This window comes from Procambarus clarkii, chromosome 81, assembly GCF_040958095.1.
Source record: "Procambarus clarkii isolate CNS0578487 chromosome 81, FALCON_Pclarkii_2.0, whole genome shotgun sequence".
NCBI lineage: Eukaryota > Metazoa > Arthropoda > Malacostraca > Decapoda > Cambaridae > Procambarus > Procambarus clarkii.
In genome coordinates, this window is record NC_091230.1 from 22,599,602 (window position 1) to 22,622,727 (window position 23,126).

The 23,126-nt window shown below is 49.5% G+C and overlaps 1 protein-coding gene across 13 annotated transcripts in view; it reads right to left on the reverse strand.

Annotated features, from left to right (window-relative positions):
• LOC123773018 (cytospin-A) overlaps positions 1-23,126 on the reverse strand; it is a 424,140-nt gene that overhangs the window by 260,182 nt on the left and 140,832 nt on the right. For 6 of the 13 annotated variants that reach the window (XM_069315357.1, XM_069315359.1, XM_069315356.1 and 3 more), the window contains exon 1: positions 8,544-8,594. The exons of the other annotated variants lie outside the window; for them this stretch is intronic. In XM_069315357.1, the coding sequence (XP_069171458.1) occupies positions 8,544-8,579 (36 nt within the window). In that variant the 5' untranslated portion in view covers positions 8,580-8,594. Of the gene's footprint in view, positions 1-8,543; positions 8,595-23,126 lie in introns of those variants that run through there. 13 annotated transcript variants of the gene reach the window in all.

Consider the following 23,126-nt stretch of genomic DNA (forward strand, 5'->3'; position numbering starts at 1 on the left):
TCCTGTGGTCCTGGGTTCGATCCCAGGCGCCGGCAAGAAACAACGGGCAGAGTTTCTTTCACCCTATGCCCCTGTTACCTAGCAGTAAAATAGGTACCTGGGTGTTAGTCAGCTGTCACGGGCTGCTTCCTAGGGGTGGAGGCCTGGTCGAGGACCGGGCCGCGGGGACACTAAAGCCCCGAAATCATCTCAAGATAACCTCAAGATGGAGGACAGAAGAAAATGTATATATGCTGGTTAGCATTGTAAATGTCCGGCCACGTCTGTGGTAGAAAAATAATAAAAATGCTTTAACATTCACCAAATGTCTACAGGAAAGACTGAAGGCTAAACAACAGTCAATATATTAGTAAAAAAAAACTATAATTTGGTTATTAAAATTATTATTATTTTCATGATTGCTGTTTTCAACATAAATCTAAATGATTTGTTGGTTAATGTTTTAACTTTTGAAGACGAATGACCAGATGTTCATCAGCGGAGTTTTGTGTGTTTACGAGCTGAGAAGGTCATTAGTAATATTTGTTTTAACTTGTGGCTTGTTAAATCAGTAAGACTGGAGTTGGTGGGCCAATGAGAGGTGGTTATGTCTCCCCCCACACACGCACACACACGCACGCACACACGCACACACGCACACACACACACACACACACACACACACACACACACACACACACACACACACACACGCACACACACACACACACACACACACACACACACACACACACACACACACACACGTACACGCACGCACACACACACACACACACACGTACACACACACACACACACACTTAAAAAAAATTTACGAGGTCACTTCCTTAGTTCTTCTGTATAAACCATTGTAAAAAATAAACAAATCCAGTGTTACAACCTCGTTCGTATTTGTTGAGGTAATTACACTAGCAGGGAGCTAATCAGGGGAAAGCGATTGATGATGCTACCCAATAGGTGGCACGGGCATGAATAACCCGTAAAGAAGGAAAACAGGACATGGATTTGTGTAAACCCAGCCTTCACCTGCGGGGATGAGGGTAAAGCCTACCCTTCACCTGTGGAATGGGGGGGGGAGGGGTCCGCGATACCCATAGTACCCCCCATCTTCCCCTAGTTACCTTGGGGTAACCAGGGGTAGGGGAATGGCAGGGGAAGGGGAAGGGGTAGGGGAGGGGGTGCTGATACTTCAGCTGCCCATCACCACCCTTCCCAAACCTTCACTCATTTCCCAAATGTTAACCAAATATCGACAGAACCAGAGGTGATCCAGGCTGTGGGCGGCTGTGGGCGGCTGTGGGCGGCGTGGGCTTCTAGCCGGCCATGTGCACACGCCCACCCCCCACGGATAAGCACGCACACGCATATAATGTACACGAATACATGGCCATGTATGTCTTCACTACACGCACACTCCCCTTTATTTTATCAGGAAAGGGAGGAGAGAGAGAGAGAGAGAGAGAGAGAGAGAGAGAGAGAGAGAGAGAGAGAGAGAGAGAGAGAGAGAGAGAGAGAGAGAGAGAGAGAGAGAGAGAGAGAGAGAGAGAGAGAGAGAGAGAGAGAGAGAGAGAGAGAGAGAGAGAGAGTGAGAGAGAATAAGAAAGAGAGAGTTGAAAGAGAGAGTTGAAAGAGAGGAAAGAGGAGAAAGAGAAGAAATAGGAGAAAGAGAGGAGAGAAAATACTCACCTACACGTGTTTAACAAGTGTCAAGAGTAGAGGGGATAAGTACACAGGTGCGGGGGGGGGGGGGATGTTGCGACAACACCTGCCCCGCCTTGTCTGGGTCAACAGGTGTTCCTACGGTGCTCCTTAATATTTATTTACTTCAAGACCTGAGCCCTAAGGGCCTCACCTGAGCCCTAAGGGCCTCACTTCAGCCCTAAGGGCCTCACCTGAGCCCTAAGGGCCTCACCTGAGCCCTAAGGGCCTCACCTGAGCCCTAAGGGCCTCACCTGAGCCCTAAGGGCCTCACCTGAGCCCTAAGGGCTTTGTCACCTGAGCCCTAAGGGCCTCACTTCAGCCCTAAGGGCCTCACCTGAGCCCTAAGGACTTCACTTCAGCCCTAAGAGCTTTATCACCTGAGCCCTAAAAGCCTCACTTCAGCCTTAAGGGCTTTATCACCTGAGCACTAAAAGCCTCCTCACCTGTTCACCATCAGGCGGGTTGATACAATGACACGATTCTCTTTTGCTGGATCATAACAAAATCCAAATCCAAGTATGGATTTGGATTCTATTTCCACCTTTCCAAACACCCTCTACATGCTCCCAAATCCTATTTCACAAACTCGGAATGTTGGCTATTAATATTGTATTAAAACACTCCAAAAGCCGGAAGGAACTTCGCCTGCCCTTAACAATCATCAGTAACGACCCCAATTACTTCCCGAAGCCCTTAAACAACAAATAAAATCCCAGCAATGTTAAAACAGTCTCCGTGGTGTAGTGGTAAGACACTCGTCTGGCGTTCCGCGAGCGCTATGTCATGGGTTCGTATCCTGGCCGGGGAGGATTTACTGGGCGCAATTCCTTAACTGTAGCCTCTGTTTAACGCAACAGTAAAATGTGTACTTGGATGAAAAAACGATTCTTCGCGGCAGGGGATCGTATTCCAGGGACCATAGGATTAAGGACTTGCCCGAAACGCTACGCGTACTAGTGGCTGTACAAGAATGTAACAACTCTTGTATATATCTCAAAAAAAAAAAAAAAAAAAAAAAAAAAAAATGGGTTTTTTTGTACTGTTATATGTCTATTTGTACTCACTGAATTTGTGCGCCCCTTGAGGGACTTGAAGTAGAGGGGGGGGTAGAAATAGCCTAAGCTACTCTATCCCTATGAGATGTATTTATTGCTTATCTCAATAAACATACTTGAACTTGAACTTGAATAAAATCCCAGACTATACTTATACAGTGCGCTCTAAAACATGATACTTTTTTTTGTTTGCGTCTCTCCTCTCCTAGGGAGCCGGTCGGCCGAGCGGACAGCACACTGTACTCGTGATCCTGTGGTCCTGGGTTCGATCCCAGGCGCCGGCGAGAAACAATGGGCAGAGTTTCTTTAACCCTATGCTCCTGTTACCTAGCAGTAAAATCGGTACCTGGGTGTTAGTCAGCTGTCACGGGCTGCGTCCTTGGGGGTGGAGGACCGGGCCGCGGGGACACTAAAGCCCCGAAATCATCTCAAGATAACCTCCCAGCGTCGCCACAACGGGACCTCAACCGCTCAAAACAGAAAAAAGGAAGAACGACCACTGGCTAAAATGTCCGCTACAAATTTCTTATCATAGGAACCTTTGTCTTCCTAATTGCTCGTCCCGGGAAAAAAAATCCCGGGTCGCCCACCGGGAGAAATATATCTATCAGCTGTCGGTGTTAGTCGCCGTTTTGGGCACTAATTAGTGAAGCTATGTTATATGTCCGTTGATCTGGGCGCTCTCGCAGAGTTAACAAACCTCTCTGGGTTTTATACCTATGTGCTGGTGCAACTCATCCTTATATACTACACTATATGTGCATACTTTAGTGCGCGTTTTGAAACTAAATCAATTTATTACAGAAAATAAGACACAATGAGAAAAAACGGGAATAGAAAACTGGAAATTATAATGAGAAGGGGGGAACTAAAATAAAGATGCAACCTGACGTAGAATAATCTATGCATAACATTTACCTGAATTTACCTCACGGCCTCCATCTATCTAATGGCGTCGACAGGAACACGGAGCCGGTTGGTTGTCAAGTTCCCCCAACTGTTTTTTTCTGAGAAATTACAACGTAAAGTGAAGCGTGCTCAAACGTCTCTATCCTGCCGTGGGAATCGAACTCTGAACCTTTCGGGTGTGAACCAATTGCGCTGACCACTGTGCCACAGGACCCTCCTGACAGGACCTAGGTCAAACCAACCAAGCTGTACCTAAATTGACCCGAGTTCAGAGACACAGATTGAGGGTTGAGAGGCGGGACCAAAGAGCCAAAGCTCAACCCCCACAAGCACAACAAGGTGAGTATCCTCCCTTTCCTTCAACACATTCATACCACTCCCCTATCCTTCAGTCTATTAATTCACCTCGTCCCCATCCCTGCCAGACATGTGTGGGCGGGGCTCGTAGTCTCGCTGGTGACTTGTAGAGCGTGTAGAGCGACACGGAGCTCTTGAGAGCTCTGCAACGCGGCCTCACTCTATATCCAGGCTTCGAGCCCCGCCGTCCTTGCCATGAAAGACTTACCAGACTTACTTGGGAGCCGGTCGGCCGAGCGGACAGCACACTGGACTTATGATCCTGTGGTCCTGGGTTCAATCCCAGGCGCCGGCGAGAAACAATAGGCAGAGTTTCTTTCACCCTATGCCCCGGTTACCTAGCAGTAAAATAGGTACCTGGGTGATAGTCAGCAGTCACGGGCTGCTTCCTGGGGGTGGATGCCTGGTCGAGGACCGGGCCGCGGGGACACTAAAGCCCCGAAACCATCCCAAGATAACCTCAAGATAACATCTCATGCTCCAACAATGGCGGCTTTGTTGACATTTATAAAACAGCTGATGTGCTCTGTAGCTCTACGGGATTGCTTATAATAACAATACCCCCGTGTATAGGTTCGAACCCTCATCACGGCCCTTGTGGATTTCTTATAACAACAACTTCATAGAGCTTATAATAACCTTGCTTTCTATACAAACTTGAAATTTAGTTTTCAAAGTTATAAGGAAATTTAACCAGAAGGTAAAATGTAGATTTATTCCAAATATCCAAAAGTTTGAAAAATATGTGGAATATTTACATATTATACTCGAGTGCTTTTTGAAGCATAATTTACAATGGAAATTTCTTTTAAGGGAAAATTCGAAGATTATTTACATTTGACCCAAACTGACCCGCAGAAATACGATAGATAGTTGACACCTTATACCTGATGTTTGCCCAGCAAACTCGCTCTTCGGGACAAAATATATAAGGAGAAAGGAAGACTTGGTCCAATCTTATGTTTACAAAGTGAGAGAGAGGGGAGGGGGAGAGGGGGAGAGGGGGAGAGGCCGGGTCAGCTGATACAGGAAATTCTTGCGGACTATGTATACCTAGATTATGTTTCCTATTAAGAGGGAATCTTGTATGTATGATTTCTAACATGAATGTAATGGTATATATTCGATCTGTCTGTCTGTCTGTCTGTCTGTCTCTATATATATATATATATATATATATATATATATATATATATATATATATATATATATATATATCTTTGCTGTTCATGCATATTTACTAAGTAGGAGTATCTGGGCATGTGTGTGTGTGTGTGTAATTACCTAAGTGTAGTTACAGGATGAGAGCTACGCTCGTGGTGTCGCGTCTTCCCAGCACTCTTTGTCATATAACGCTTTGAAACTACTGACGGTCTTGGCCTCCACCACCTTCTCACCTAACTTGTTCCAACCGTCTACCACTCTGTTTGTGTGTGTGTGTGTGTGTGTGTGTGTGTGTGTGTGTGTGTGTGTGTGTGTACATGCGACACCACAGTAATGGGGTCTGCAGAGGTGCCATAACTCCACTAACAGCCCAATTGGACCACGTGTCCAACGACCCAACGTTTGTTCCCCTCAAACAACCAAGATTCAACTCTCCAGCCGGGCCTCCAGAGCCTATACTCGTTTCCAGGACCAGCGATACCTCCAGGAGCCTCCATCCAGATTCACGAAGCAGTTACGCAAGCACTTACGAACGTGTACACCTTTCCTCAATCTTTGACGGCTTTGGTTACATTTATTAAACAGTTTACAAGCATGAAAACTTGCTATTCAACTGTTGTTATTGTTATAAACAGCCTCCTGGTACTTCGGAGCTCATTAACTATTGAGTAATTGTAAACAAAGCCGCCAAAGATTGAGAAAAGATGTACAGGTTCGTAAGTGCTTGCGTAACTGCTTCGTGAATCTGGCCCCCTCGACCCCACCGACGCTCTGATCCACCATTCTTCAAGCACACAAAGTCTCCAATTACGAAGTCTGTGCATCTTTCCCTCAATCGTGGAGGCATAATCTATTAAACACTTTATGCGCTAACAAGCGCGACAAGCCTGTTCATAAACAAATATAACCTTAACTGAGCAAAGATGTAGAGGCTTCGTAAGTATAGATCACACAGGTTCCAGCACCTTGTGATCTCCGCCTCCCTCCCAGCCCCCCCCCCCCTACTGTGTTTACATACGAGGGCGGACTCAAGCCTCGCGCGGGAAATCGAACACATGACGCGGAATAAATTCACTATCTCCTTCCATCCCCTAACCCCCCCCACCCACCTGTCCCCTCAAACGCATGCACCTGGGTACGCATGAGGGCATCTGGGTACCCATGAGGGCACCTGGGGTACCCATGAGGGCATCTGGGTACCCATGAGGGCACCTGGGGTACCCATGAGGGCACCTGGGGTACCCATGAGGGCATCTGGGGTACCCATGAGGGCATCTGGGTACCCATGAGGGCACCTGGGGTACCCATGAGGGCACCTGGGGTACCCATGAGGGCATCTGGGTACCCATGAGGGCATCTGGGGTACCCATGAGGGCATCTGGGTACCCATGAGGGCACCTGGGGTACCCATGAGGGCATCTGGGTACCCATGAGGGCACCTGGGGTACCCATGAGGGCACCTGGGTACCCATGAGGGCACCTGGGGTACCCATGAGGGCATCTGGGTACGCATGAGGGCATCTGAGTACCCATGAGGGCACCTGGGTACACATAAGGGCACCTGGGGTACCCATAAGGGCACCTGGGGTACACATACGGGCACCTGGGTACCCATAAGGGCACCTGGGTACCCATAAGGGCACTTGGGTACACATAAGGGCACCTGGGGTACCCGTGAGGGCACCTGGGTACACATAAGGGCACCTGGGTACCCATAAGGGCACTTGGGTACCCATAAGGGCACCTGGGGTACCCATAAGGGCACCTGGGTACACATAAGGGCACCTGGGGTACCCATAAGGGCATCTGGGGTACCCATAAGGGCACCTGGGTACACATAAGGGCACCTGGGGTACCCATAAGGGCACCTGGGTACCCATGAGGGCACCTGGGGTACCCATAAGGGCACCTGGGTACACATAAGGGCACCTGGGGTACACATAAGGGCACCTGGGGTACACATGAGGGCACCTGGGTACCCATAAGGGCACTTGGGTACCCATAAGGGCACCTGGGGTACCCATAAGGGCACCTGGGGTACACATACGGGCACCTGGGTACCCATAAGGGCACCTGGGTACCCATAAGGGCACTTGGGTACCCATAAGGGCACCTGGGGTACCATAAGGGCACCTGGGTACACATAAGGGCACCTGGGGTACCCATAAGGGCACCTGGGTACCCATGAGGGCACCTGGGGTACCCATAAGGGCACCTGGGTACACATAAGGGCACCTGGGGTACACATAAGGGCACCTGGGGTACACATGAGGGCACCTGGGTACCCATAAGGGCACCTGGGGTACCCATAAGGACACCTGGGTACACATAAGGGCACCTGGGGTACACATAAGGGCACCTGGGTACCCATAAGGGCACCTGGGTACCCATAAGGGCACCTGGGTACACATAAGGGCACCTGGGTACCCATAAGGGCACCTGGGTACCCATAAGGGCACCTGGGTACCCATAAGGGCACCTGGGGTACCCATAAGGGCACCTGGGGTACCCATAAGGGCACCTGGGGTACCCATAAGGGCATCTGGGTACCCATAAGGGCACCTGGGTACCCATAAGGGCACCTGGGGTACCCATAAGGGCACCTGGGGTACCCATAAGGGCACCTGGGGTACCCATAAGGGCAGCTGGGTACGTATTCCCCGAAAGTTTCTTATCCTGCGCAGTAGTCAAATATGCCAATATATATATTAATGCCTACTGTCGCCTATAGTGGGGTATTCTCCTCGATACGCGAGTACTGTCAGCCCCAACATACTGGCAGCCTGTCAGGCAGACAGCAACCACATGGACCTATTAGGGGGGGTCTGGGGGGGAGGGATGATAGGTCACCACACTGGATGACTGGCCGCTGGAAAAGCGGAGCCCAGGAGCTAATGCTTGCTCATACAAACTCCTTGAAACACAAGCAGATCAACATACAAGCCAGCATAGGGGACAACATACGGTCCAGCATACAAAGACTGTATGTTGGACACACGTATACACAACATACAAGGCAGGATATACCCCTGTATGAGGCTAGCAGAGTTACGGAATGAGCAGGTTAATCACCTAACGCATCTAATCACCCAAAAAACAACATAGTCATTAGATCCCCTCATTTCCCAATCCCCCCACCCCCATACACCCCCTCTACTGGTAGATTTATACTGGTAGATAGTATGCTGGTAGACCAGCATATCGTAAATGGAATAGCCTCAATAATTAATTAGAGACACAGCCGTTACCAAACGCAATATAGTTAACGGTTTCCACTCTCTCCTTGAGTACTTCCACTCACTGGACGTGGAAGAGGGGAGCCAAAGAGAGTGTGTATATAGAGTGAACTCTACTTACCCATATAGCTCTAAGCAGGTGACAGGAACAACACATTTTAGTGTGTGAGTGTGTCTTTTCACTCACACTTACACTCGCCAAGCACCCGGGTGAGTGTATGTGTACGCTATGCACTCGACAGAGGGCGGGGGCCACGAAGCTAGTGCAGTTTTTATAGACCATTAAATGTTCAGAGTACACACATATATATGCTAGGACCTGTGTGCAATATGTCGCATATCTCATTATCTCCACACACACACACACACACACACACACACACACACACACACACACACACACACACACACACACACACACACACACACACACACACACACACAGTACAGCCAGTTACAAATTTAGTCAATGAGCAATGAATACATTGATTAAAACATGACTAAGTCGGATTCTGTTGCAGTTCACTACAGCTGAAAAGGCGGGGCCCAAGAGCAGACGCCCCGGTACCGCATTATGTGAGTATACACCCAGTGGTTCCAAGAGCCAGGTGTGTGTATATATATATATATTATGCACAACACAATCCAATACACATGCAAGCACTAGAACAAAATACAAAGCTACTGTATTCATACCCTGAGAGTGTAGCGTTGCTACACTGCCTTATTTACACCCAGATACACTCAATACACTGAGATACACTCGCTACACTATCCTACACACTGACACACACACTCGCCCTAACAACTGATCACTTAATTATTCTACACGGAAACAGTTTGGCAATAGTGTTTACTTTCACAGTCATTACACAATATGGCACCTGGCTACATGGCACTCCTTCCTCCCATACAACACCCCCCATGAGTGCCATCATATTCACTGCTCTTACTCAGGCACTATGGAACCCCCTCTTCACCGTACAATCACGAGTGCTACTCAGCTACGATGCCTGTTTACAATATGAGTGTCAAGTTCATTCACCATCACTTGGCACTGCGGCACTGGTGGTCCATACAGGCCACAGGACAACACTGTTCCACACATGAAGCCAGGTGTGTGCTGTCCTGTCACACCCCCCCCCCCCCACCCATTCCCTTCTCTAGCCACACCCCTCCCCTTTCACGCACGCCACACCCCCCTCCTCACTCACTCACGCCACACACACACACACACACCTGTGAGTAAAAGGACTTCCCTACCAGACAGTGTGGCGCTGATAGTAAGTGCTGCCACATCTCTTCTGTCAGTCTTACGGGCTATTCATGCCCGTGCCACGTCTTTCTTGGGTGGCTTAATCTTCCTGTGTCAACCCACCTTCTTAATCTTCCTCTCAACCCACCTTCTCTGACTTTTAGGTTGTCCTTATCCCACCTTGTGAATGCCTGCCCATAGTATCTTGCATGTTGGGATCATGTCCCCTATTTTTATCTTCTTCAGGGTTTGTGAAGTCTATATAGTTCCCCCTTAACCTATCCTAATAGTCTAGCCCCTCTTAGCTCTGGCATTATGTTGCAAACCTCTGCACTTTTGCAATTTGGGTTTTATGCTTCACAAGGTGTGGATTCCAGGCCGGTGCTGCATACACCAAGGGTGGTGATGATGGTGGTGATGGTGGTAGGGGGGGGAGGGGGGAGGGGTCGCACCCCAACACCACCTGTGGCTGGCCAGCAAGGTGGTCCCCACACAGGTAATCAATCAATCACCTGAGCCGTCAAGGTGTGGAAGGGGGGGAGGGGAGGGGGGTGTGTGGCCCCACTCACGCTGCTACACCCACAACACCCCCACTTACACCCCCCCTTCCCCCCAGGCTAGTCCACCCCCACCCCTGTCGACACACTGATGTGATAAGGGGGAGGGATTAGATCCTGACTCACCCCTGGAGTTACTCACCGGTATATCTCCCCCCCTTCCCCTCCCCCCCCCTTACTCACACCCTCCCTCCCCCCTTACTCACATCCTCCCTCCCCCCCTACTCACATCCTCCCTTTCTTGACACCAACCTGTCAATCCACACACACACCCTCTGGGTGGTCAATCCACCCACACCACACAATCCCCAATCACACAATCCACAGTGATTGGGGAACCACTCAAGCTTGATGCCAAGTTGATGCTCATGCAGCCCCCCTCCCCCGCCCCCCCCACACCGCCCCCAGTATGTTGCGAGGGATTTGGTGAAATATCTGCGCCATCCCCCCAATAATGCCACGAGTGTTGCAGGGTTTTGGGTGGCTGTGTGTGGTCTCTCTGAAACTTCCCAGCACTTTTGACAGTCGATGGCTCAGTGGTTACAGCACTGGAGTGCATCGAGACCCCTCATTGACCGGGGTTCGAATCCCTCAAGGGGTCAAGAGATTTCGAATGTAATACACACACATTCGAAATCTCTTGACCCCCTGAAGGATTCGAACCCGTTCAACGGGTTCGAAAAATTGAAAGATTTCGCGATGGTAGTAAATACATTGCAATAAAGTGAATCGTAAATCCTTAACTGGAGTATTTTTTTTCGCCGGTTGGAGCAGCAAGACTAAATAATCTTAACTTAACTATGTTCAAATTTACGGCGTCTTAACAAGCGCACGCAAACCTTACTGGGGCATCGCTAAGATTACCCGTGTGTGAACAGTCCACTCCGGGCTCACCATAGCCCGTGCTACTTGGAACTTTTTGTTCTAGGTAGCGAATCTTAATCCACAAAAACAATGATTATCTGTGACCACAAGACTGCACACATCTGCCCGTAGGGTTAGGGGACAGGTGTAGGGTTAGGGGACAGGTGTAGGGTTAGGGGACAGGTGTAGGGTTAGGGGATAGGTGTAGGGTTAGGGGACAGGTGTAGGGTTAGGGGACAGGTGTAGGGTTAGGGGACAGGTGTAGGGTTAGGGGACAGGTGTAGGGTTAGGGGACAGGTGTAGGGTTAGGAGACAGGTGTAGGGTTAGGGGGACGGGTGAAGGGTTAGGGGACAGGTGTAGGGTTAGGAGACAGGTGTAGTGTTAGGGGAACAGGTGTAGGGTTAGGGGAACAAGTGTAGGGTTAGGGGACAGGTGTAGGGTTAGGAGACAGGTGTAGGGTTAGGGGACAGGTGTAGGGTTAGGAGACAGGTGTAGGCTCACGGGACAGGTGTAGGGTTAGGGGACAGGTGTAGGGTTAGGAGACAGGTGTAGGCTCACGGGACAGGTGTAGGGTTAGGGGACAGGTGTAGGGTTAGGAGACAGGTGTAGGGTTAGGAGATAGGTGTAGGGTTAGGGGACAGGTGTAGGGTTAGGGGACAGGTGTAGGGTTAGGGGACAGGTGTAGGGTTAGGGGACAGGTGTAGGGTTAGGGGACAGGTGTAGGGTTAGGAGACAGGTGTAGGGTTAGGGGACAGGTGTAGGGTTAGGGGACAGGTGTAGGGTTAGGGGACAGGTGTAGGGTTAGGAGACAGGTGTAGGGTTAGGGGACAGGTGTAGGATTAGAGGACAGGTGTAGGGTTAGGGGACAGGTGTAGGGTTAGGAGACAGGTGTAGGGTTAGGAGACAGGTGTAGGGTTAGGGGACAGGTGTAGGGTTAGGGGACAGGTGTAGGGTTAGAGGACAGGTGTAGGATTAGAGGACAGGTGTAGGGTTAGGACGTACGATTAAGGGAACAGGTGTTAGGTTAGAAACACCTGCCTCTGATTTAAATCCCAAATCTAACCTAAATCACCTGATTTAGGTTAGAAACCTCAATCAGGATATTCTCACGGCAATTTACACAGGTTTTCTGAATCAATACTGGAATACGCAGCACCGGCCTGGAATCCACACTTTGTGAAGCCTAAAAAAAATTGCAAAAATGCAGAGGTTAGCAACTAGATTAGCGTCAGAGCTAAGACAATTAAGCTATGAGGATTGGCTGAAGGAAGTAGACCTCACAACCTTGGGGGGACAGAAGAAACACAGGAGATATGATCACGACATACAAGATACTGAGGGGGGACACAGGTGGAAGCTGGAAACGCAAATGAGCCGAATATAAGGAAATGCTCGTAACCTGTACTTGTGATCAATAAGTGGAATGCACTTTTTTGTACCACAGATGTAGCCAGACATTTACAATGCTAACCAGAATAGATACAGTATCTTCTGTCCTCCATGGACAGGGTGAGAGATGTGTTAAACATATAGTTCAGTGATTTATTGAACATTTAACCATAGAAAATGATTGTGGTCGACAGGCAGACGTCTTAAGCACCTCCATTGAAAACTTTAAGGCCAAGATTCCGTTCAAAGATTTTGAAGAGTCACAATAACGTGGCTGAAGTATGTTGACCACACCACACACTAGAAGGTGAAGGGACGACGACGACGTGTCGGTCCGTCCTGGACCATTTCCAAGTCGATTGTAAGAATGGCCCAGGACGGACCGAAACGTCGTCGTCCCATCACCTTCTAGTGTGTGGTCTGGTCAACAAAGATTTCGAAATTCAGAATAGTTAAGCTACACCGCGACAGCTAAAACAAAGACCATCATAGGCGGGGTATATCGAACAAGACATCATTTCCTCCACGGGAGACATCTCCCGTCACGCAGGGTGCAGTCGCACCTCCACAGATCCCCAGTATCATCTATTGATACTGGTAATGGCTCAGAAGGGCCACCACTTACGGGCTATTCATGCCCGTGCCACCTTTTAGGTGGCTTAATCTTCAGCAACCAATCATCATTTCCCCGAAGTCACGGATAGGGAAGAGCATTAAGGTGGGTGGATGGCTCGCTAGGAATCTCCAGTAGCCTCGTCCAAGGGTCTTCGAATCCATCCGGAATCCCTTTCCGTTCCTTGCTGCAGCTGGGCGGTGGCCCTGAGCAGTGAGGGATGAGCAAGGAGGAGCCCCACACGTCTCGTCAGGTCTGGCCACACCCACACACAAACCACACGTCATAAAATGAAGCATAATTTTCTCTTCCCTGAGGCGCTGGTGACCATACGCGACCTAAGAAGACATTTCGTCTAATGTCTTAATTTGATTAAGACATATATGGCAGTCTCAGTCTCTCTCTCTCTCTCTCTCTCTCTCTCTCTCTCTCTCTCTCTCTCTCTCTCTCTCTCTCTCTCTCTCTCTCTCTCTCTCTCTCTCTCTCTCTCTCTCCCTCCCTCCCAAGACGAGTGACGAGAGACAGTGAGTATAAACAGTGTGCAACATTGTACAATAGGATGAAAGCCCGCTGGGTTGTTCACCCTATCAATTGTAGAGGTGCAGACTGACAGACAGCGAGAGTCAGACAGTGAGATACAGCTTGAGACAGACAGCCAGACATACATACAAAGAGAGAGAGAGAGAGAGAGGAGCCAGGCCTGGGTTGTTCCCCAGAGCCCTAACAAGCTACCAACACTGGTTTATTTATCTATAGTAACCAGAGCCGTGATTTACCCTCGCGCTCTCTCACCCCCAGATTGCAGTGTCCAGCTCCTGGGCCCCGCCTTTCCAACTCGTCTAATGCGATGTCTCCCGATATATATATATATATATATATATATATATATATATATAGAGAGAGAGAGAGAGAGAGAGAGAGAGAGAGAGGAGAGAGAGAGAGAGAGAGAGAGAGAGAAGAGAGAGAGAGAGAGAGAGAGAGAGAGAGAGAGAGAGAGAGAGAGAGAGAGAGAGAGACGAAGAGAGAAAGAGAGAGAGAGAGAGAGAGAGAGAGAGAGAGAGAGAGAGAGAGAGAGAGAGAGAGAGAGAGAGAGAGAGGAGAGAGAGAGAGAGAGAGAGAGAGAGAGACCCAGTAGGCTCAGGAACCTGTACACCAGTTGATTGCCAGTTGAGAGGCGGGACCAAAGAGCCAGAGCTCAACCCCCGCAAGCACAACTAGGTAAGTACACACACACACACACACATACACACACACACACACACACACACACACACACACACACACACACACACACACACACACACACACCATTCACCCCCACTTGATCAGCGCCTCACCAAACCATTCAAGCCGCTCTGATGCGTGCCTTTGAATGCTCCAGGAGCATCTCTCTCTCTCACAAAGCCTCACTAGGTCACCAGACGACTCTCCTGAAGGGCTGTGATGGCGCCACCTGCAAGCTATAAGGCTCAAAGTCACGCCCGGACAAGAGACCTTGGAGGAGTTAAGAGTATTTACGGAACAGATGCGCCACACATGTCACGCCCCCCCCCCCCCTTCCCCTCCCCCCCTACACTAAACTAAGATTATATAACACTTGAAGACAATGTGAGGACAATTACGGGCTATTCATGCCCGTGCCACCTCTTGGGTGGCTTAATCTTTATCAATCTGTGAGGACAAGATAGGCGCTGGGATATGAAGACGGAGACAAGGAATAGAGCCTTACGGCTCACCATAGCCCGTGCTACATGGACATTTCGTTCTGAGTAGCTAAATCTAAATCAACAGGAACAGAGCCCAACATCTATAGGTCATCAGCAATCGAACACCGGACGTGCATGTATTACCACGAGACCACGCTGACTGTACAAAAAGAAGTCGTCTGTCCCTTAACCCATTAATCCCCCAACAGCTCCTGGGTGACCAGGGGTGGAGAGTCTTCCGATGGTGTTAGCTTAGGGGACCATTCAAGTCTGAAGCATGAAAGATACCCACGTGGACCCCAGCATGATGGAGTGATTTGATGAAATATCTGTGAGCCAAAATGGTCACCGAGTGCTGTCGTGAATTGGGTTAAGCGTCGGATGATTTTCAGTTCTTTTGTACAGTCAGTGTGGCCAAGCGGTAACAGTAATGGACCTGTAAAGGGGCATGGAGCCCCTAGCTAGCTGTCCGGGTTCCAATCCTTTAGGCGTAAACATATATTATATATATAATATATATATATAATATATATATATATATATATAATATATATAATATATATATATATATATATATATATATATATATATATATTATATATATATATATATATAATATATATATATATATATATATATATATATATATATATATATATATATATGTGTGTGTGTGTGTGTGTGTGTGTGTGTGTGTGTGTGTGTGTGTGTGTGTATATCACGAAAATAAACACGTGATTAAGAATGTGACAATGTCAGACCACGGAGGAAATTAAGGAAAATTCCTGTTTCCTGTTTCATTTTCCTCCGTGGTCTGACATTGTCATATATATATTAGAGAGAGAGAGAGAGAGAGAGAGAGAGAGAGAGAGAGAGAGAGAGAGAGAGAGAGAGACAGAGAGAGAGAGAGACAGAGAGAGAGAGAGACAGAGAGAGAGAGACAGAGAGAGAGAGAGAGACAGAGAGAGAGAGAGAGACAGAGAGAGAGAGACAGAGAGAGAGAGAGAGAGACAGAGAGAGAGAGAGACAGACAGTGAGAGAGAGAGAGAGACAGAGAGAGAGAGAGAGAGAGAGAGACAGAGAGAGAGAGAGACAGAGAGAGAGAGAGAGAGAGAGAGAGAGAGAGAGACAGAGAGAGAGAGAGAGAGAGAGAGAGAGAGAGAGAGAGAGAGAGAGAGAGAGAGAGAGAGAGAGAGAGAGAGAGGACAGAGAGAGAGAGAGACAGAGAGAGAGAGAGACAGAGAGAGAGAGAGAGAGAGAGAGAGAGAGAGAGAGGAGGGGGGGGGACGAAGGAAGGGGGGGGGACGAAGGAAGGGGGGGGGGGACGAAGGAAGGGGGGGGGGGGGACGAAGGAAGGGGGGGGGGACGAAGGAAGGGGGGGGGGGGGGACGAAGGAAGGGGGGGGTGGTATATGTTGAGTTTAGTATTTTTTGTCAAGGACCCGCGCGCGTGAGTGGGTTGTGTGTGCACAAGGCTGCATACATGAGTGTGTACACTCACACACTCACGTACACACTCTGACAAGCACCCCCCCGCCCCCCCAACGTCAGTTGGATGGGGCCGAAATGCTCTAAGAATATTTTCCAATATTCTCCAGCATTCTTCTCCCCACATACTCCCTACCTCCCTCCCCTAACTAGCATACCCCTACCCTGCCCACAGACCCCTACCCTGCCCACAGACCCCTACCCTGCCCACATACCCTTACCTCCCTCCCCTAACAGCATACCCCCTACCCTGCCCACATACCCCCTACCTCCCTCCCCTAACAGCATACCCCTACCCTGCCCACAGACCCCCTACCCTGCCCACAGACCCCTACCCTGCCCACATACCCCCTACCTCCCTCCCCTAACAGCATACCCCCTACCCTGCCCACATACCCTTACCTCCCTCCCCTAACAGCATACCCCTACCCTGCCCACAGACCCCTACCCTGCCCACAGACCCCTACCCTGCCCACATACCCCCTACCTCCCTCCCCTAACAGCATACCCCCTACCCTGCCCACATACCCTTACCTCCCTCCCCTAACAGCATACCCCTACCCTGCCCACAGACCCCTACCCTGCCCACAGACCCCTACCCTGCCCACATACCCCCTACCTCCCTCCCCTAACAGCATACCCCCTACCCTGCCCACATACCCTTACCTCCCTCCCCTAACAGCATACCCCTACCCCATACCCTGCCGGCATACCAAAGTAAATATATAACCACACAAATCAAGCGGCTCCCGATTTGTCAGTACTGGTGAAAGGAGGAATAAACTATCAGGGGGAAAGCGCCAAGCCATTACGACTAAATATAGAACTACGGAGGGGTTAGGATAAGGATTTGAGATGGGACGGCGGGAAAGGAATGGTGCCCAACCACTTGTGGACGGTCGGGGATTGAACGTCGACCTGCATGAAGCGAGACCGTCGGTCTACCGTCCAGTAAGAGCAATTAAGATGTTGAAATGGGTAGAGGATAGTAGGTTGAATGCACTAGCCTCAGGAACTACATATCTCTTCTATCCTCCTGCTTCTCCACCACACACCCACACCTGCCTCCCCCACACCCACAAACACACCTGCTACGGTCACCGCCCACACCAAGATGCAGAAGGTAAAGAAAACAAAACCCACTTAAAGATGTTCCGGTTCATAATCTGAGACATCACCATGCGATCCACACCACCAGATACCATCGTCTCGAGCGTGGGCGGCCGTGGGTGGGCGTGGGTGGCCGTTAATGCAATGTGGGCGTGATGGGCAGGGTAGGTACACACACACACAGCCACTACTGTGTGTGTTTTCTGTCTTCTGTGTTCAGAATCTTGTACACCACATATGTAAGACCAATCCTGGAGTATGCAGCCCCAACGTGGAGCCCGTACCTTGTCAAGCCCAAGGCGAAGCTGGAAAAAGTTCAGACATATGCCACTAGACTAGCCCCAGAACTAAGAGGCAAGACTGATAAAAGACCTTTTGTGCCCTCTGTAATGCTTTTTGCGCTACCGCTCACAGGATGAGTATGGGGTGCACAATAAATACGAGAGGAAGTGGACAACTGCGATGCTCTGAAAGAAGAAGTCCGGAGAGCCACCACCACAGACCAGCTTCGAAAACGATTTCGAATGTCAGAATTACACCACCACAGGATCGAGGCCAGTACAGACTGGGAGGGGCATAAAGAGCCAACCCACACCCCAACATAGTCACCATTAATATACGTAATACCCATACGTAAACCCCGTTAGATAAGCACACACGATATAACCCCCGATACAGCATCACCCTCTCATCTTCACCTGGGAGTCGCATGGGAGATAATGGATATATGTTAGTATTACGATGATAATATGCTGGCCCCAGGCTCCTAAGATATATGACTCGCCTCTCGTGGCTGCAGAGTAGGCAATGTTGCACCAAGGTGCGGGTGAGGGAGATGTAAGTGATGGACACGCGTCACAGGGATGCAGGAGATGAATTGCAGGATGCTGGAGATGCAGGATGCTGGGGAGGCAGGATGCTGGAGATGTAGGATGCTGGAGACGATTATGAGTTGCAGGAAATGAGTGCAGGATGCTGGAAATGAGGATGAAGTGCTGTAGATGAGTAGGAGGTGCAGGAAATGAGTGCAGAATGCTAGAAATGAGGATGAAGTGCTGTTGATGAGTAGGAGGTGCAGGAAATGAGTGTAGGAGAGCTGGAGATGCCTGTGTGATGAGTAAGGAGTCAGTGAGTGTCCCACACATGCTTAAATGAGTCATGAGATGACAACACATGCTTGCAGGCGAGGAGTCACAATAACGTGGCTGAAGTATGTTGACCAGACCACACACTAGAAGGTGAAGGGACGACGACGTTTCGGTCCGTCCTGGACCATTCTCAATCGACTTTAAGAATAGTCCAGGACGGACCGAAACGTCGTCGTTCCTTCACCTTCTAGTGTGTGGTCTGGTCAACACTAACTTACTGGCCTCCAAGCACTGTCACCACCCAACCTTAGGTACCATTCCCCCCCCCCTTTACCCTTAGCCCATTATTTCTCTCCTTTACCCTTACCCCTTATTTTTTCCCCTCTCCTCCCCTCAGATCCTCTCTACCCAGCCTACCCTCTTCATGTCTTTGTTTATTAAGTGTGTTACCCTGTGGTTAAAGTAAGAATATAGAAGGAACTTCCCAGGTGGTACCTTGAGGCTACCTTGAGGTGCTTCCGGGGCTTAGTGTCCCCGCGGCCCGGTCGTCGACCAGGCCTCCTGGTTGCTGGACTGATCAACCAGGCTGTTAGACGCGGCTGCTCGCAGCCTGACGTATGAGTCACAGCCTGGTTGATCAGGTATCCTTTGGAGGTGCTTATCCAGTTCTCTCTTGAACACTGTGAGGGGTCGGCCAGTTATGGTGATGAGACATGGAGAGAAAAGCTGCTAGACTTGGAGGACAAAAACTTCTTACAGCAGAATATTAGAGAACCGACAGAGGTAAAGGGAGACGGACCCACCATAGACCTGGCGTTTGTGCAAAACGAGGCAGGTGTTGAAAAGATGTAGAGATAATCAGGTATGTCAAATATGTGGCCCTTTGCAACCAAACCTTTTTTTTTTAATTTAAAGTTTAAGTTTAAAATTTAAAGTTTTAAAGTTAAGTTTAAAGCTTAAAATTTCGTTTTTTTTTTGTTAAACTACTTCACTGCTTTTCATTCATGAATGTGGATAGCCGCTAAACTATTTGTATACACATTGTACGTTTATAAGTAATAAAAACTGCAATAAATTTAATTGAAAAAGTACAGAGGTTTTTCAATAAGACTAAGGCCAGAGCTAAGAGGGTTAAACTACGGAAATAAGCTAATGGAACCACATCTCACAACCCTAGACTATAGAAGCAACAAAAGGGGGATATGATCACAACATACAAGATCCCGAGGAGCACAGAGAAAGTGGACAAGGACAGCCTCTATAAACTGAGAGAATGTAGGACAAAAATGAGCCTGAGTAACTTAAGGGAAATACCCGTAACATGGACGAGTGATCAATAAGAGGAATGTACCTTTTTTTTCTACCACAGACGTGGCCGGACATTTACAATGCTAACCAGCATATATACATTTTCTTCTATCCTCCATGGACAGGGTTAGAGATGTGTTAGATGTACTGAAAGCTGAAGTTGTGCAAGCCACCTCCATCCACATCTTAAGGAGGGGGTTAGATGTAGCCTAAGCGGTTCTACCCCTTTTTGGAGATGCATCTTACTTGCTGTACTTCAATAAACGTAGTTGATCTATACTGATAGTCACTCCTCCAACCGTTGTCACTCTCCTCTGATTCATTGATTGATTGATAAAGATTAAGCCACCCAAGAGGTGGTACGGGCATGAATAGCCCGCAACTCTCCTCTGAGGACTGGATGAACATAGTCAAGGATGGTTGGGGGGAAGAGGAGGGAGGGGGGGGGGATTGGAGGGGGGGGGGAAGGGAAGGGGGGGGGGAAGCTATTTACGGGGTCAAAAGGTCGAGGTCAAAAGGTCACGAGATGAAGCCACAGTTGTGCCCCGGGAATGTTATCCTGGGTGATTACGTCATAATGGGTGATTACGTCATAATGGGTGATTACGTCATAATGGGTGATTACGTCATAATGGCCGATTACGTCATAATGGCCGATTACGTCATAATGGCCGATTACGTCATAATGGCCGATTACGTCATAATGGGTGATTACGTCATAATGGGTGATTACGTCATAATGGCCGATTACGTCATCATGTGGTTACTTACGTCATCGTTGGAATTCGTCAGACCGTTCCCGCCCTTAGGCCTAAACAAGGGAATACGCCATTAAAACAATATATAATATCCTTACAAGAAACAAATTACGTCACATTGCATAATTAATTCTATTTGCATAAGACAATAGGCTTCAAATAAGCCCATTAACGGTAGCTAACACCATTAGGTCCATATTACACTGATACCCCCCCCCCCCCCCGCCACTATAAGACCTGTGCCAGAGAGTTGAGTCAGCTGATAAGAAATCCCGATCGTCTGATAATGGCCTCCAAAGGCATTCTAATTAAGTCCAAATGTCCCTGTAACGCTTCCAGTCGGACGCACCGCGACGCCCACACTATGAACTCGACCTCTTCCCCCCTAATAGCACGTCGCTTTTTGGACGTATACGTTACCCAAAGCCCGTCCCCTCAAAAAAAAAGTGATAACAAAAAACGGGAAGCAGAGGCTCGAAGCGAAGTTGATGTGATGTCCCGTTTTCTGTTCGTGGGGGTCCTCTGGTTAGGTTAGGTTCGGGCATTTTTAATACAACAGATGCCGTTGGGGGACGGGCTGATGGTCTAATGGTATCATAATCAACAGATGATAATGGGAAACGTGAAGGAACTCAACAGATGGCAACGGGAGATGATGATGAATCCCACGTGGGGAGCTTCACAGGTAAACAAACCCACGTGGGGAGCTTCACAGGTAAACAAACCCACGTGGGGAGCTTCACAGGTAAACAAACCCACGTGGAGCTTCACAGGTAAACAAACCCACGTGGGGAGCTTCACAGATAAACAAAGCCACGTGGAGCTCACAGGTAAACAAACCCACGTGGGGAGCGTCACAGGTAAACAAACCCACGTGGGGAGCTTCACAGGTAAACAAACCCACGTGGGGAGCGTCACAGGTAAACAAACCCACGTGGGGAGCTTCACAGGTAAACAAACCCACGTGGGGAGCTTCACAGGTAAACAAACCCACGTGGCGCTTCACAGGTAAACAAACCCCACGTGGGGAGCTTCACAGGTAAACCCCACGTGGGGAGTTTCACAGGTAAACAAACCCACGTGGGGAGCTTCACAGGTAAACAAACACACGTGGGGAGCTTCATAGGTAAACAAACCCACGTGGGGAGCTTCACAGGTAAACAAACCCACGTGGGGAGCGTCACAGGTAAACAAACCCACGTGGGGAGCTTCACAGGTAAACAAACCCACGTGGGGAGCTTCACAGATAAACAAAGCCACGTGGAGCTTCACAGGTAAACAAACCCACGTGGGGAGCTTCACAGGTAAACAAACCCACGTGGGGAGCTTCACAGGTAAACAAACACACGTGGGGAGCTTCACAGGTAAACAAACCCACGTGGGGAGCTTCACAGGTAAACAAACCCACGTGGGGAGCGTCACAGGTAAACAAACCCACGTGGGGAGCTTCACAGGTAAACAAACCCACGTGGGGAGCTTCACAGGTAAACAAACCCACGTGGGGAGCTTCACAGGTAAACAAACCCACGTGGGGAGCTTCACAGGTAAACAAACCCACGTGGCGCTTCACAGGTAAACAAACCCACGTGGGGAGCTTCACAGGTAAACAAACCCACGTGGAGCTGCCCAGCGCCGGCGTGCAGTATGTCAGGGAGGAGTGAGAGCTGCATGGAAAGGTCACCGTTGTGGGCGTGGGTGTAGGCGTGGGCGTGGGGGTGTTAGAGGCAGGGTCTGTACGGGCGTGGGGGCAATAGGCCACAAAGGGGTCAACTTATCGAGCGTGGGCGTTGTAACATGCGCGGGAAAACACTTGAAAGAAAAGAGCTTACGAGCAAGATTACTGAAGTGATGGCTGTTGAATCAGGCGGTGTGGTGTGGGTGTGGGCGTGCAAAGAGAGAGCACCGAGAGTATGATGATAAAAAGAGCTGGTCACCTGCCAAAGCGCTTCCGTAACCCCGCGGTCACTTCAATAAACCCTCACAAGTGGAGTTACGGAGCTGACACGCCGACACTCAAGAACTTGCAAGCTCAGATTAAGAGTTTTGTTGAAAAGAACTTGTGAAGGTGGATGTAGTGACGTCACCACGATGACAGACGAGAGGGCACGACGAGAGGGCCAGACGAGAGGGCCAGACGAGAGGGCCAGACAAGAGGGCCAGACGAGAGGGCCAGACAAGAGGGCCAGACGAGAGGGCCAGACGAGAGGACCAGACAAGAGGGCCAGACGAGAGGGCCAGACGAGAGGGCCAGACAAGAGGGCCAGACGAGAGGGCCAGACAAGAGGGCCAGACAAGAGGGCCAGACAAAAGGGCCAGACAAGAGGGCCAGACGAGAGGGCCAGACAAGAGGGCCAGACAAGAGGCCCAGACAAGAGGCCCAGACGAGAGGGCCAGACAAGAGGGCCAGACGAGAGGGCCAAACGAGAGGGCCAGACAAGAGGGCCAGACAAGAGGGCCAGACAAGAGGGCCAGACAAGAAGACCAGTGTGGCAGATGGACGGACGCGGGGATAAGGATGCAAACTTCTGGTTGTGTTAGTAGGGACCCTCAGCCTCTAAGAAGAGGATA